This window comes from Passer montanus, unplaced genomic scaffold (genome assembly GCF_014805655.1).
Source record: "Passer montanus isolate IOZ18808 unplaced genomic scaffold, ASM1480565v1 scaffold39, whole genome shotgun sequence".
NCBI classification, from domain to species: Eukaryota; Metazoa; Chordata; class Aves; order Passeriformes; family Passeridae; genus Passer; species Passer montanus.
In genome coordinates, this window is record NW_024368707.1 from 2,218,963 (window position 1) to 2,235,718 (window position 16,756).

The 16,756-nt window shown below is 47.6% G+C and overlaps 1 protein-coding gene across 1 annotated transcript; it reads right to left on the reverse strand.

Moving 5' to 3' along the window:
• Positions 1 to 1,180: 1,180 nt before the first annotated feature.
• DRD3 (dopamine receptor D3) lies at positions 1,181 to 16,345 on the reverse strand. Its single transcript, XM_039717969.1, has 7 exons — positions 16,220 to 16,345; positions 13,678 to 13,969; positions 7,799 to 7,911; positions 6,441 to 6,583; positions 5,194 to 5,390; positions 3,559 to 3,901; positions 1,181 to 2,742 (listed from the first exon to the last, which is right to left on the reverse strand). Exons 2-7 carry the CDS (start codon positions 13,957 to 13,959, stop codon positions 2,546 to 2,548), a joined length of 1,275 nt encoding a protein of 424 aa, XP_039573903.1. The 5' UTR covers positions 13,960 to 13,969; positions 16,220 to 16,345; the 3' UTR covers positions 1,181 to 2,545.
• Positions 16,346 to 16,756: the final 411 nt, after the last annotated feature.

Below are 16,756 nucleotides of genomic sequence, written 5' to 3' on the forward strand. Positions count from 1 at the left end.
GCATTTTCTATGGGATTACCTATGTCCGTATTGACAGAGGAAAACTGGGCATGGTACTCAAGCAGCACTTGAGGGAGGAGGAGACAGAGATTGTTTTGAGTTGAGTTTTGTGGGAGTTTTTTTTGGTTTTTTGTTCTTACCTGTATCCTGAATCATCTTGGGGATCAGTCCTTGAATAACTGGTTCAAATTCAAGTAGGATCAAACTGACCCCTGAGAGATGCTAGGCCAGGTCTTGAAATGGACCTAGTCATCCTTTAAAAGATCTTTCTTTTCATTTCCTCCTTTCTGACAATTGTTATATAAAGCAACTGGACAGGTGATCTCTGTTATGAAGCATCTTAATGAGAATTACTTGAGTGGCAATCTGTCCACAGGTTGGTTCTCTCGATTTATACCTCTCCCCTCCTGTGTGCTGAGTGCCTCCCGTGCTATCCAGCATCTTTGAGCAGATGGAGTAACACTACTGCATGTCTGCCTGGCGTAGCTGAGAAACTAACTGTCTCTATTTCCAGAATTCATCTGCTGAAAGTGCTTACAGCAGCCTTTGATTTCTTTTCCAGTTGCAAGGAAAATGCAAGTAATAATAAAGACTTCTTACGGGTGTCCAGGTGGACGAAAATTTTTAAGGGAAAGTGTTAAGAGGGCTACAGATGACAAAAGGCTTATGGAAGGAGGTACATTAATCACAAAGATACCAAAACTTCCAATTACACTTTTGTTTTATTGGGTTAAGGCAGTTACAATGCAGTATGGAGGGCACCTGCCCAGGTAAATGACACATGCTCTCCACAAGATTCTCCTCCCAAAACCCAGACAAACCAAAGCATCAGCTAGAGCTCTACTATGTGCTCTGGAGGCAGAGAACAATGGCTTTGGCTTCATGTTAGGAAGAAAAGGAAGCCCTTCCCAGATGGATGATAATTTTTAACAGGGAAAGTGTTAAGAGGGCTACAGATGACAAAAGGCTTATGGAAGGAGGTACATTAATCACAAAGATACCAAAACTTCCAATTACACTTTTGTTTTATTGGGTTAAGGCAGTTACAATGCAGTATGGAGGGCACCTGCCCAGGCAAATGACACACGCTCTCCACAAGATCCTCCTCCCAAAACCCAGAGAAACCAAAGCATCAGCTAGAGCTCTACTATGTGCTCTGGAGGCAGAGAACAATGGCTTTGGCTTCATGTTAGGAAGAAAAGGAAGCCCTTCCCAGATGGAGAAGCTGTGGCATGGACACAGGCAGGAGCAGCACACAGAGTTATGCCCAAAGCTATCAAACGAGCATGGCTGACAGCACAACTAAGCCAAGTCCTGGGAGTGAGAGCTGAAGCATCTGATCCAGTACAGCAAGGGGGCAAAATGGGAGAACCAAGCTGAGGCTCTCTGGCCTGTGCCAGGTTTGTCTATATGAGGGGAAGAGCATTAGAGTGCCATGACATGACACCAGCTTATGGTAGATCAGCACTTGTCTTTTTTTTCCAGGAGCTACTGGAGATGGCTCTGTAGAATACTCCTAGGAAAGGAGACCATGGCCAGGCTGTATTTGGCCAGCTCCTGGATGCTGGGATATACAGATGCCCTATGTGATGATAAGAGTATTGGCAAGAGGCATCAGGGAGAGTCCTGGAGCTGACCCCAAGGCAAATGTCCCCTCTTACTGGGAGGAAAGTTATGAAACAGCTCTCCCCCAGATATGGGCTGTAACTGGAGTTATTCCAGCAGCCAGGTGGTACAAACCCTAAATCTAGCAGTGCTCCTGTCAGGAGACGAGCACAGGTAAAGACTGGTTCCAAGGAGATCGTGAACAAGTTTTGAGACAGGGTGCATGCAACCAGCTGAAAAAACAGGTTTGAATCTATGGCAGCTATCAAGAGCCTTGCTCTCTTGGTGGCCCCAGTAGATCACTGTGGTGTGTGGTAGTTAAGTAGCGGCCAATCTATCTCTGGTCCTTGGGTCAGGAGGAAAGGGGACCCTGGGGTAGTGTTGCACTTGTCATGTGAGCTGACCTACCAGAGGGAGAGCAGCCACCTTGCAAGGAGCAGTAAAATACAAGCTGGCAGCACAAGGGAAAATTTCATTTGCAACTAGGGCGATTTTCTCAAGCACTTTGACCCAGTTTTACAGGCAAATGTTTCGATGGAAACAACAGGAAAGTTGTTATTTCTCCATCAGGGCTCCTCTTCTAAGTTCCCTTGTCCAATTTTCACTCTTGGCTCCTGACTGAAGAAATCAGGATCCTTATCAAAGAAGTCAAGTTCTGTCCTCTTACTAGGAGCTGGATGCCTTCTTCGGGCTGAGGCTCCAGCTGTGGGAGGGCAAATGCATTTCCAGCATGCAGGCAGCAGAGATGAGGGATGCCATCTGCGTTTGGGTCGCGTGTGCCCTGCAAGCCTGTCAGCTCCCAGGAGCGATGCACTGTGGTGGCTGATATGCTGCACACCCAGGGCTGTGCCCAGCACTGAGGGACTCACTGGCTTGTCCCTGTCTTTTTCTCCTCCCAGGGGGCTGCTGCAGACCTGTGCAGCCCGGTGTGACCCCACAGTCAGCAGCAGAGGATCTTGAGGAAGGCTTTGCGGAAGTCAGTGTTGAAGGTTGTGTAGATGATGGGGTTGAGGGCACTGTTGACATATCCGAGCCAGGTGCTAGCACTGTAAAGCCCTGGAGGCACGTGGCAGGATGGGCAGTGGGCATTGAGGATGTGAATCAAGAAGAAGGGCAGCCAGCAGATTATGAATGCTCCTGGGTTTAGAGAGGAAGAAAACAATCAGTGAGTTTAGAGCAGCAACTATTTGGAAAGGGGCCTGCACTGGTGACCTCTCCCTCCAGCCCCTTACTATTTCCATGAGGTTTCTGTATTTCACAAACACTAAAGGCCACGTTTATTCCTGACACAGAGGGATTTGGCAAAAGCTTGGGCTCCTTGGGACATTCCTTTGTGAGTGTATGGGGCTTCAGAAGTGGTCTGATGACAGACAAAAGCAAGTGGCCACAACTTTGAGGGAAAGCCTCAGCTGCTTTAATCAGTTAGGATTAGGGCTGCTTTATTTCCATGCTACTACTGAATTAATGGGTGGAACAGTGCATCTGGTGACCACAGCAGGTGACAGGGACACCAGTCTCCTGGCTTCTCTATCCAGCTGTATGAACTGGTTCCTCTGCAGCTCCTTGCCTCAGTTTCCCCTTCTGTAATCAGATCTAAGAGCTTCTGCATGTATGGAAACTTAGGATTGTTCCTGCCTTGTAATAGTAAAACAAAGGAAAAGGAAAGGTATTGGCTGTTGCTCTTTCTCGTAAGGCTTGTTGGCCACTGATTTTAAACACAAGGGTAACAAATAAATAAATAAAACACTAACATATGTGGATCTCAACATTTGGAAGCATTATTCTAGATTGCTAAATGTCCCACTACTGTCTCTACTGAATTTGTGAAGCACTAACAGCTGAAACCAAGGCCCAGCCTGCATTTTTTTTAATCTCAATATTGTATTAGGAGATTCTGTGCTCCTGGAAGTCTCAAACCCCTTGCACTCTACAGGCAGAATGGCTCTCACTCACCCAGGACAATTGCCAGCATCTGTGTAGCCTTCCTTTCCCGCAGCTGGATCAGTCGGGGTTGCTGCTGGGCCAGCCTCAAGCTGCTGATGGTTCTACCATTGCTCAGCCTCCGTACCTCCACTGCTGGCTTCATGCTCCTCCTCTCTTCCCACCTGCTGGTTTGGGTAGTCCCTGGTGCCTTGGTGAGAGATGCCTCGTGGCAGAAGCTTCGGTACCGCTGCAGGCTGAAGACAGTCAGCAACCTCCTCTTCGTAGACATCTCCTGGCCTGTGCATTTGAGCGGGAAACAGGGGGAAAATGTGCCTTGGCACCTGTTTGGCAAAGCTTTCCTCTCCATGTGTTCCTGCAAAAGATGATGCCACAGAAGATCTGGAAACTATCCAAACTGCTCATTGGGCCAGAGGATGATGAGGAAAGTTGTAAGAGTTATCCATAGCCTCACTTGCCTCTTACATTGCATCATGTCCTCTGCACTGACCCGGGGATTAACCAGCAGTTGACAACACTTTGCCTCCATCCCACCAAGGAGAAACATGAGAAGAGTAAGAGCAGGAATACCTGCTCTGCTAACCTCTCATCTGTATTTTCATGTTGGCTCTGCTCCCTTCAGCATCCCCACCACTTCAATGTAGCTCCACTGTGCAAAGATGGGTAAAAGGAGTGGATATGCATGATCAGGTAATTTCTTTCAAACTGTTGTGTTGGTTCCCATGGTTGCAGGTATTTAATCTAGAAAGGTCAGTGGAACAAATGTTGCATGCACCATGAGTATTTTGACCTCTTAAGTCTGTCAGATGAAGAGGGTTTTTTATTTTAATAACAGATGTTAAAGTCTGTGAAGCTCTGAGAGTGACGCTTCATAGAGCCTGCACCATGTCCTCTGCTGGTTAACCGGGGGTTAACCAGCAGTTGACAACACTTTGCCTCCATCCCACCAAGGAGAAGCATGAGAAGAGTAAGAGCAGGAATACCTGCTCTGCTAACCTCTCATCTGTATTTTCATGTTGGCTCTGCTCCCTTCAGCATCCCCACCACTTCAATGTAGCTCCACTGTGCAAAGATGGGTAAAAGGAGTGGATATGCATGATCAGGTAATTTCTTTCAAACTGTTGTGTTGGTTCCCATGGTTGCAGGTATTTAATCTAGAAAGGTCAGTGGAACAAATGTTGCATGCACCATGAGTATTTTGACCTCTTAAGTCTGTCAGATGAAGAGGGTTTTTTATTTTAATAACAGATGTTAAAGTCTGTGAAGCTCTGAGAGTGACGCTTCATAGAGCAAAAATCAATAAATGAAGACATTAAAATCAATAAATGAAGAAATTATGCAAAAAATGAAGACTTATGCATGGCAGAGAAAACCCTGGTCTGAAGAAATACTGAAGAAGGCTGTGCTCTTTTCTACTTGCCACTTCTAGTGGGCAAAGATACACAGGGAATATAATCTTTCTAGAGGTCTGAAAAGGTTTTAACTGGAGCTTCTGCACCTCAAATATCATGGTGTATGAGCGAGGGATGGGATGGAAACATGTCATGTCCCTCCTTATGCTTTCTGTTCTGTGTTTTAACCCTTTAAGAAGAGACGATGCATTCCTCTCTATTTTGACAGCTCCTGCTGGGTTCATGTGACTCTTACTTGGTGTGCATAACACGGTTTGGTGCTGGCGTTCTGGCTGCCCTGCCGGGTGAGGGTTCGCTTCTTTTGCCTCTGTCTGAGCACGAGGTAAATCCGGACATAGAGCAGCAGGGTCACCATGAAGGGGAGGTAGAAGGACACCAAAGAGGAGTAGATGACAAAACTAGGGTTGGATATGGAACAGACACTGGGATCCCCTGGGGAGGAGAAGAGAGAGAGAGAGGAGTGGCTGAGCTGATTTGGTTTAGTACAAGGAGGCTCTGGTGTGTTGGCAAAGCGAGACAAAAGGTGGCTGGGGACAAAGGCAGTCTGAGGAGTGTAGATTATGCTCTGGCTAACCCAATTACCTAAGTGATGCTTAAAATGAACCAACACAGGGTGATCTAGCAGTAGCCAGCATGCATCTGCCTGCTTTTCTGGCCAACAGCTCTGTTCTCTTCTCTCATGTCTATTCCCATCCTTTCTCCTATTCCTTTGACAGCCTGTGAGCTATCTAGATGCAGAGTGTGCATCCACCCCTGTCTGAACCAGGCAGAAGGGGGCAGCAGAATTTCCCACTCCCATCCCTTTCCTGCCTCAAGCACTGCAGAGAGGACAGATGGGGAACAGAGGCTTCTGCTTGTGACCCAGTGGGAAGGAAGCCTCCCCTCCTACTCTACCTCCAGGGACACTGTGTTGCCCTAGCTGAGGGAAAGGAAAAAGACCAACCTGCTTCCAAGGTGGAGGCTAAATTGTTTGCCCTCCTCAAGGGATAAGTTAAGGAAGCAGATAGCCAGTTGGATAGGGAGGAGGTCTCTAACAAGCAATGCCAGTATGCAATCCTTGATGTTTAGAAATGTGTTCTGTATCAGAGTCAAAACTGTGCTTCTGAACCCATTGATATAGGCAAGATGCTGTTAAGTCTGGTTTGTGTGTGTGTTGTATGTGTGGCATGTTTTGCTCTGTGTGCTCAAAGTGATTGTTTGATGGGAATCTGAAGACCTGGACATCTTGATGGACATTGATTTGGCAGTAGAGCAGGCAAGTTTGCCCTTTAGAGCAATAGTCAGTGTCTGCCTGAGCAAATGGCAAGTTTATAGACAAGAACACTTGGGGATTTTTCTCTCCCTTCATAGTGTGCTTTCCAGTTCCTTAAAATTTCCTGTAACTTGGCTAATCTGCAGAACCCACGTTAAATGACCTGGTCATACACAGGGCAGCTCCACTGCCAACCCCTCCTGTGTGCTATTGTTTAGGATATCACCTACCTGTAGTATTGAAGCCAAAGAGGAGAGGGCATGACACTGCAAATGCCAGCATCCAGACTACCACAATCATGAGAGAGACCCTCCTGCAGGAGCTCTGCCCAGTGCTGTACTGGTACTGAACTGGTTTCACCACTGCGGTGTATCTGCAGACCAAACCAGCTCCAGGAAGAGGAGAAGGAGGGAGGGAAAGGACCAGGTTTTTAAAGGGAGAAGTGAAAGCAGCACAGGGAACATGATGGTGAATGTGGTGAAGAAATAGAAGAGGAAAGTAGAGAAAATCAGATGATGGAATCAGCAATTTGTAGAAATGGTAAGTGAGGCATTGGGGGGAGGAACAGAGGAAATCAGAGTTAGTTGGCAGCAGTGCAGAGAAATACTCAGCAGAACTCACAGCATGCCAAGCTACAAGGTTTGGGCTACCAGATGGATCAAGAAACCTGAGGAAATCCCTAACTCTCAAGCCTCTAGAGTTATATGGGCACTGCTGTGAAAGAGCACTCTCTGGAGTAACCACAAACTACTAAACTCTGTCTCAGCTGCCTGGTCTGGTGTTAGCCTGACAGGCAGAGTGTTGCCCAGGGGCAGGTTGTCAAGGACCTTCAGTTGCTGGGCTGCTTCAGGAGATGCAGCTCAGCAGGGCAAGAATTTGGAAGGCACAGGAGTTTCATCTTTAGGAGAGGCTGGGGGCTGCATCTTGCAGACAGAGCCAAACTGAAATGGGGATACAGATTCCCATGGAGGCACACCAGACCAAAGCAGCACTGAGAGCTGCCTTGCATTATTATCCTTGAACTACACATTACAAATGTATAGCATGCAGTATATTTCCCTTCTCTCATTCCTTGGTCCCAGTAGGATCACATGTGCCAAGGTTTTGGCTCCCAGCCCTCAGCATTGCTTAAAATAGGCTCAGTTTTAAAATGCAGAAAAACAGAGCACAGCTCAGCTCAAGATTACACTGCAATAATCTTCATTTCTCTCTGTGAATATGGCAGGATTTTGTTTATTAAAGCTTCATGACTGAGATCTCCACAAGGAGAAACCCTCTTTCACACTCAGTGTGAGTTGGATGAGCAATTGTGGTTCCTGCCTTTAAAAAGCTTGAGGATGTGGTTGACTATCTACTGGGGATGTTTTATTGCTTGTGTCTCCCTGCCCTCCAGTGCAGACCTCTTCTTGTACAATGGGAGCAGAGCCACAGTAACAGCAGTAGTGGCAGGGACAGACCCTTCAGGGGTTTGTTATCCTGAAGACACTGATACTGTCTGTGCTCACTCCACTTCTTTGTCCCTGCCCCACTGGGGCACAGGGCTGACCCCCATATCCAGGCTGTCCCCCTGGATGCTGCTGTGTCTCACCTGTCAATGCTGATGGCACAGAGGTTCAGAATGCTGGCTGTGCACATCATTACATCCATGGTGACGAAGATATCGCAACAGATACGGCTGAACGTCCAGACCCCTCCGGTCACCTGCACCAGTGACACAAAACTGTCAGCCTTGCTCTGCACCAGGTCCTGACAAGTTATGTGTGAGGAGCTGCTCTCCTCCAAGTATCTCAGCAGCTGGAGAAGCTCCATAGTGTCGGGCAGAGGGAAAATGAGGCACCTGTGTTGTGTGCAAGATAACACAGCAGTAGGTTGTGGAGAAGGAACCTCACTTTAATTTCAATCTTTTATGTGCTCTTGCAGAGGGAGGTAGGCAGAAGAAACAGCAGCTATCCCTTCTCTCAAGGCCTAGCATGAAAACATTATTTAAATTTGATATCACTGTATTTATCCTTTGATTAATGATTATCTGAGAAAATCTAAGTGTTGAAAGTCTTTCTCAACTAAGCTGCCAGAGTGCACTTGCAAGTCAGTGAGCTGGAAAAGTACTGAAAATTTTTTGCATTGATGTATGAAACTGAGATCTGAGACTGAGGCTTCTAAAAAACCTTACTTGAATTTTTATCTCAGTTACAGATTTTGATTATTAGATCTGAGTGAGAACTCACAGGCTACTCAGATAAAGGGGCTTGAGTTACTACCAAGCTGTTCTGTTATTACCAACAAAATTCTGTTGTTTTGAATTTTTAATCCAAAGTGCGTGGTTGTGAAAGCTCAGCCACAGCCAGTCTTAGTGATGGAGAAAAGTGGGTTTTGGAGCAGGCACCAAGTTCTTGACAACGACCTTTTTGATTGACAAGCATGTTCCAAGCACTGTGTGGCCCTGCTGTCCTTGGGGTTGGGATGACAGCCTGATTCCAAGGGAGATGGTCTGCCTCTGTGCCCACTCCTTGAAGGAGATGGAGGGCAGGCTGCCTCCTTGTTCAACTGCAAACAAACCCAGTCCTGTGCTGAATGGGAGAGCAGGAGAGAAAAAAGAGGGAAAGTCCATGCTTGGGAGAGAGCCTGGATTTTAGCCTTCAGCCCTGTAGATCCTGCTGTTTCAGCTGGGTCCTAGGAAGTGATCAGAAACTGCCACTATTTTCTGGTCTTTCTGCTCACATTTAGATAACATCTGGAATACTGCACCTGGTTTTGAGACATCAGTAGAGGAAAAACAATGATAAACAGGAGTGAGTCCAGTGGAGAGCCACCAAAACAATCCACAGGGGCTGGGGCAGCTGTGAGGACCAGCTAAGGGAGCAGGACCTCTTCAGTCTGGAAAAGAGACGGCTTTGAGGGGTGGGAGACTAACAGCCCTCTGGTGCCTGGGAGGAGATTATTGAAAAGGTTGAAGGCAAGTTGCTAAGAAGATGGAGGTGGGTTTTTCACAGCAGTGGTGTGGTGAGAGAACAAGAGGCTACAGGAATGAGCTGGAAGAAAGGTGCAAACTGGTTATGAAGGTTCCTTTTCTGACTACAGGGACAGTGGACCCAGTTGCTTGCTAAGTCTGTGCAGGATCCATCCTTGGAGCTTTTCAAAACCCATTCAAAAATACCCATCCCAGACCATACTGGAGAGGGTGCTACAGGTAAGCTTGGCTTCTCAGGCAGTGGGTCAACCCTGTGAGTATTGGTGCCTAGGAAGGATGCAGCCCCCTGCAGAGAAAAGCACTTGTACAAATATAAAATTCACTCTGTGATAATTGTTTAGGAAATAATCCTAAGAACTGTAAATGGTTTTGATAGTGGCAGCATTCCCATACATGGGCACAGAAACTTGCTGAGGCAAGCTGTGTCTTTAAGGTGTTCTCTGCTGGACCCAGCTGCTACATTTCAGAAATCAGGTATTGAATGAGGCGGTCTTCCATTAGACCCTCTGACCCTGAATGAATGCAGGAGAGAAAAATGGGAATTGGCTTGCAGAATGCAGAAGGGGACTGTGCTTTCTTCTCCAGTTTTCTTGCTACTGGGGGCACTCCTTTGTTTTCTTATAAAAAAGTAAGTAAAAAAGTCAAACCAAAACCATTGAACTTTTCTACACAGTTAGGTGAGCTACAAGACATGCAGACTGAAGGCTGTCCATCTGAGATTAGAGACCTTAATAGATAGGTTCAGCTTCCAAAGAAACACTACACTGGTTTTACTTTAGTTTCAGATTTTGACATCTGCTTGACCATCTCAAAATATATTAAAAAAAATGCTGGAAGCCTTTGCAGTGGGACCCAGTAAGGGATGTTTCTGCAGTTTGAGGCAAAAAGCAACGCAGTTTCTGTGTGAGCTGTGGAGTCTGAACAATATTTCACCTAGCCAGTGGCAGGTGTTCACATGAAAGCCAGATGCTGCTAACCCAGCAGATGAACAAACACTTAACTGAGGGAGTTTCCAAGGTCCTGAGCATGTCAAAATGCTGAGCTCAAGAATGTGAACCATTAAAACTGAAGAAGGTGCTGGTGGAGATGGCTCAGAAGTGAGCCCTCTCAGTATGATGCTATCAGATGTGATAATTGTTTAGGAAATAATCCTGAGAACTGTAAATGGTTTTGATAGTGGCAGCATTCCCATACATGGGCACAGAAACTTGCTGAGGCAAGCTGTGTCTTTAAGGTGTTCTCTGCTGGACCCAGCTGCTACATTTCAGAAATCAGGTATTGAATGAGGCGGTCTTCCATTAGACCCTCTGACCCTGAATGAATGCAGGAGAGAAAAATGGGAATTGGCTTGCAGAATGCAGAAGGGGACTGTGCTTTCTTCTCCAGTTTTCTTGCTACTGGGGGCGCTCCTTTGTTTTCTTATAAAAAAGTAAGTAAAAAAGTCAAACCAAAACCATTGAACTTTTCTACACAGTTAGGTGAGCTACAAGACATGCAGACTGAAGGCTGTCCATCTGAGATTAGAGACCTTAATAGATAGGTTCAACTTCCAAAGAAACACTACACTGGTTTTACTTTAGTTTCAGATTTTGACATCTGCTTGACCATCTCAAAATATATTAAAAAAAATGCTGGAAGCCTTTGCAGTGGGACCCAGTAAGGGATGTTTCTGCAGTTTGAGGCAAAAAGCAACGCAGTTTCTGTGTGAGCTGTGGAGTCTGAACAATATTTCACCTAGCCAGTGGCAGGTGTTCACATGAAAGCCAGATGCTGCTAACCCAGCAGATGAACAAACACTTAACTGAGGGAGTTTCCAAGGTCCTGAGCATGTCAAAATGCTGAGCTCAAGAATGTGAAACATTAAAACTGAAGAAGGTGCTGGTGGAGATGGCTCAGAAGTGAGCCCTCTCAGTATGATGCTATCAGATCATGCCACCTGCATACTAGACTGTGGCTTGTGTAAGTGGGTGCTTGACAGATCAAAATGTTTGGGCTTAAAACCTGTTCTCACTTCCACCTGCCACTTCTGAAATGGGGAGTAGCTCTGCTGGAGTTGGCAAAGTAGTTAGTATTTACCTGTGGGGTATATGAATCCAGAATTTATTCCGGAATATAATAGTGAAGAAAAGCCTTTTTATTACATGCCTTGTTCAAAATTTTTAAAATTCTATTTCTTCTCTTCCTTTTATTGCTCTGTTCTAATCATCTTTGCTACAGCAGCTAGAACCTGCTAGTCTGCATTCCTGGTTTTCATGTGCTGGCAGGGTACTCATTTATCCCTCTGGTGCTTTTTGTCCAGGAATCTCAAAGGATATCCCAGGTGTTAATTGAATGAATCCTCACATCTGCCTGGGTGAGGTGGATGGTCAAATATTAATCTCTTACAGCTGATGAGAGCAAACTACAGAGAGATGAGCTGATAAAATCTCTCATTACCATTCAGTGATTATGCAGCAGAAGAGTGTCCAGGGTGAAATCCTGGCTCTATCAAACACAATGCTCAAGATCCCTATAGATTATTCAGGTCAGGTTTTCACCCAATCTTCCTTAATGAACAGTCTGCTTTATCTACAAAATTGTGGTGTTATGATATTTAACTTCCAAACTCTATAAGAAGCTTTCCAGTTTATGAATGCCAAATGATTATTTTTTTAAACTTACGCTTATCCACCACTCTCCTGAATTCTTAAAATAAGCAACAGAATCGCCACAATTCAGGTACAAATGGTGACGCCACACTGAGGAGAGCAAACAGATGGGAAAGTAGGAAACCAAGGTGCATCAGGCAATGGCAGGCATGAAAGTAGTGGTGCATCTAAGCAGGCTCCCTGAAGGTTTTGTGTTTGAGAGCTGATGCTTGGGACTGCTGCTGGCTCCTGCAGCTGTGAGATGGCTGCTCATGGGTTTGCACAGTGGGAGTACAGAGCACTTGTGGTCAGAACTGCTGAGCTGTGGTAACTCAGCTCTGTCCTCCCTCTGACACCAGTCCAGTAGAGCTCCAGGAGCTCACAGAGCAGCTGAGGTCTCACTGCTCCCATGTGAGAGACAAGATGAGGAGACAGTGTGACTCCCACACAGTCTTAGCAGACCAGACCTCAGTAACAACCTTCTCTGAAGCTTTCTTGCCCTTTGGAAGTAGAACTGGATGTTGTGAGAAGACTGAGGAGGGTGTTCCCAGCCATGCTGCCACATGCTCTTCTCTGTCTATGCAATGACTACATGGCATGATGGTGTTTAATGCCCTCAAACTCCAGTGGGCAGGATGCCCTGATGCCACTGCTTTGGAAACCTTGGTGAGCTTCAGGAGTCAGGGATCAGTAAAGAAGAGGGCAGCAGTATTGGTGTGTCAGACAGACCTACATGTTGGCCCCAGAAGATTGCTAGACACACTGCTGAATAGCACTTCTGTGCCAGAAACCTCCTCAAGAGGAGATGAGGATTTTGAGGCTATAAAATGTTCCTGTTGCTGCTATGTCACAGTCTTCCCAAAAGATTTCTCAGAGAGACATGGTCTGCATGATTGATAAAATAACACATTTCATGGCCACTGATGATTCTAAAAATGGAGTGTAAAGTACAAACTTCACAAGCAGCACTTAAATCTGAGGAATTCATCCACCTTAAGCTTCTCCATAAATAAGGGCCAGTTCTGAAGTCTGGTTTGGCAAACCTTCAGTAGATGAATAGGTATTCTACATGGTTTTAGGGACTGAATGACTTTTTGGCAATTTCCAGGTTCATGGCGTATTGAAGTATGATGCTATTTCTGCTTCATTGATGGCATCGCTGATCCATAAACAGCAGCAAATATTGAAAAATCTTTGGGGCTTTTTGGACTGTTTTTTAGATCTTAGTCTTGCTGGAGTCCTACAGCCCAGTTCTATAGGAAGTCCTGTGCAATGCCAGGATTGGTAGTTTGGGTCTGGGATGCGTATGAATTTTCTTTGTTGTTTGGATGACTCTTGCATCAGCTGCTTTGATTATCCAAGCTCCACAGACAGAAATTAGTCTTGAATGGGTCTACAAACACAACTAGGAAATGGACCTACTGTTGTGCACACAAATCATGACCAAGGCATTGTATGGGGCAGAGGCTGTTCCACAGATGTGCCTCAGTTCCACCCTGTCCACAGCAAGAGTGAGTGCCAAGTATTTTCTAAAGCAAAGCATAATGTGATTTCATTAAGAATTGGAATGCACTTGAGCTGATAGACTATTCCAGTCTGAAATAAAACTTGATTTTTAATAATATTTTTTAGTTGCAATTAAACTGAAGAGTCTAATTCTATCTTGCTGGGATGGCTTCCCACACACACACACACTATACCTTTTTTTTAATAATTCCATGTAGCACACCCAAGCAGTACACAGCCTCTAGGACAGCTCCAGGGCTGTTCCACACAGATCAGTCTAAATGTTGCTACAGCCTTCATTAGAAAAATGACCACGCATGCAGTGGTGTGGTTAATTTTGGCTGATCATTCCTGAGAGGTACTCACCTCCAGGTACACCATCCATGGCATCACCAAAGTAGCCACCAGCAGATCTGCCACTGCCAGGCTCACTACGAGGTAGTTGGTTGTGGTTTGCAAGGTGCGTTCCCTCAGCACAGCCAAGCAGACCAGCACATTCCCAAAGATGATGGCCAGAATCAAGATGCAGTAGCAGAGGGCGTAGTAGGCGTGTGAATGGGGCAGCTCAGGCTCTGTGGTGCTGTTTGGCCCACAGGGAATGGGGTCTGTTGTGTTAGGATGGCCACTGGCTCTGGTGAAGAGGGCCATGGGGCTGCCACTGCAAAGAGAAAGAAAGGACTGAAAATCAGAGCTCTGCAATGACTGTGGAAAACAGTACCCCCTGTGGGTACTGGTATGATTTTTATACTTTCTGTATGAACTCTCCTTCAAGCCAATCAGAAAGGCCTTTTTCCTGCTCATATACAGGCAGAGCTTTGCTTAAAGACTTGCTTGGCCTGTTCTGTTCTTCACTGAATCTAAATCAAGAGAAGAATGCAAGATTTCACCTCCTGTCTGCATGTGAAAGGTGCATCTTACCAACCAGTGCAGCTGTTTGGAAAGTGGGCAATGGTTTTGAGAAGCACCAAAGTCACACCACAGTATAAGTCAGCTGGGCAAGAGTGCAGTCTGAAAGACAACAATTTGAAATGATGAGCAAGACCCAATACAGCTACCCAAACATACCAGGGCTTGGCCAAAATTTGGAACTTATATCTTTTCTTCTGGGAAGTGTCCTCTTCTTTCTTTCATCAAAAAATGTCTTCAATAAGTTCACACACTCAGGTGCTTGGCAGCCTGGCAGCAAGCACCACCTCCAGAATTCCTCCTTTCCTGCAGCATGTCCCAACCCCTGCCTGCCTTGTAAAGGGTTGACTGCTGGTGCTGCTCTCATTCCATCCATACTGTGCTCTGTGTTTTCTATGCCTGGCCAGAAGATGTGCTTTCTGGGCTGAAGAGCAAACCAGCTTGATGTTTGGGATGAAATAATGGAAAGATGCTTGCAGGGTGCTCTGCATTTGTTTTTCTTACAATAGAATCAAGTCTGTTCTCAATAACCTACCCTTCCTTAAGAGGAGGATCTTTTTCCAGAAATATGAAAGCTGCTGTACCAAGGTTGCTCCATGACATTTAATGGCTTGTATCTTTTTTTTCCTTTGCTACTGCTCCTGTTGCTGAACTCATCATCAGCATGACAGGTATGAAAAGCAAGGACAAAACATTGCAATGCCAGTGGTATAAATATTACTCTGTTTCACCTCACCCCTTGAACAGCAGCATCTGTGATGCACAGCTGTGCAATGGGTACAAATTTCTCCAGCCCCTTGGGATATTCTCATCCTTGAAACTGTTGCCATTCCCCCTCCAATGCTTTGCAGCTGGGAGAGGACAAGGGCTGAACAAGATGGAAACGGAATTTCCCCATGTCTTGTGAATACAGATCCCACAGAACAGGGGTGAAACAATCTCTTATGGCTTGTGCTTGTCTCCTCTATCTTTCTTCTGCCTGACACTGACAAAAAAGTTAAGCTTTCCACTGGATCACAAAGATCTCTTGTAGCATGACTGCTGCTGCTGGGTCCAGGACTGTTCATAAAACAGTTGAGCTGCAGCCACCCAAAGGCAGGATTCATTTTACAGTGTCCCTTGCACAAACACAGTTCCCACTCTGGGAATTCTGTATTGTCTGGAGCCAGGAAAGGCCAGTACTGTAGTGCTGGAAAACGCAGCTGTCTAGGTGATAAGCAAGGCCAGAACGGGGAATGAACAAAACATCACCCATAATATAAATCACCAGAAGGCATAAGGCAGCCCAGCACACAATTTGGCTGTGGGTTTCCCGTCTTGTCTTCTGTTTCTTATATCCACGAGCACTATTTTCGACTCATCCCAAAGTCAGTCTTCCCTACCAAGATCCCTCCCAGCCCTACCAGGTCCCTCATCCCTGGACTGTCCTCAACGCCCCTGCCTCCCCTCCCTGCCCAGTCCTGCTCCCTACAGACCGGGCCGGGGCGCTGCCAATCCAGGCACGCAGCAGTGTACCTGGATACCCTCATAGAGGGGTGGCAGGACACCCACCACCCTGGGGTGACAAACTGCCATGGGACAAGGGGCGCAGCCGTGGGAAAGAGCAGGGGGAGGAAAAGGGGGGAAAGGGGGGAAAGAGGGGAAGGGGACGCTCCTCCCGCGCGTCACCGCTTCGGAGGGGTCCGGGTGCCTGTCCCGGCCCGGATGGCAGGTCCAGGTGCGGGAAAGGGATCGGGGTCCGAGCGTGGGGTCCAGGTGTGGCGGTGCCTTTGGGCTGGTCTCCAGCTGCGGGCGCTGCTCCGCTCCCGCCGTTCCGCTGCTCCCGCACCCGAGGGACAGCGGGAGCTGCGCCGCTCCCCGTGGCGCTCCCGGGCCCGGCTGCCGTGTGCCCAGCGATGCCGCGGGGGGCCGGGGGCTGGGGAAAACCGGGCAGGGAGGGAGGCGGGGAGCGGCGGGAAAAGGCACGGCGGAAGGGGAGCGGGAGGCAGCAATCAGGACTTACCCTCGGCCCGTCGGGCCGCGCCGCCGCCCAGCAGAGCTCGGTCCCGCTCCTGGTCCCCGGTCCCGCTGACTCCCGGCCCGACCCGCTCCCTTCTGCCGCCTTCCCGGCGCGGAGCCGCGGGGCGGGACCCGGCTGGCCACCTCCTCCCGCCCGCCCCCTGCCCCGGGACCCCGCGGTGCCGGCGAGGGGCAGCGGGGCCGGGCTCCGCTCCCCGTGCCCTCCTCCGCTGCCGAGGGGCTGCCCGTCTGCTCGAGGGGCGCGGCCGAAGGCGCCGGGGCTCCGCAGCAAGGGTGTGCTTTGCTGAGGGCTGGAGCTGCTCCTGCCTGGAGGCGAGGCGGGCGCTGGGAGCCCGGGGCGCCGGTGCTGCGGCCGGGCGCGGGGAGATGCCTCGGCTGGGGCTGCTTGCCCAGCAGATAAAAAGTTGTCACTTAAAAAAATCCCAAAAAACAAAAAACCCACAAACAAACAAACAAACAAACACAAAAACCCCCCACAAAAACAAAACAAAACAAAACAAAGCCCAAAGAAAAAAAACCC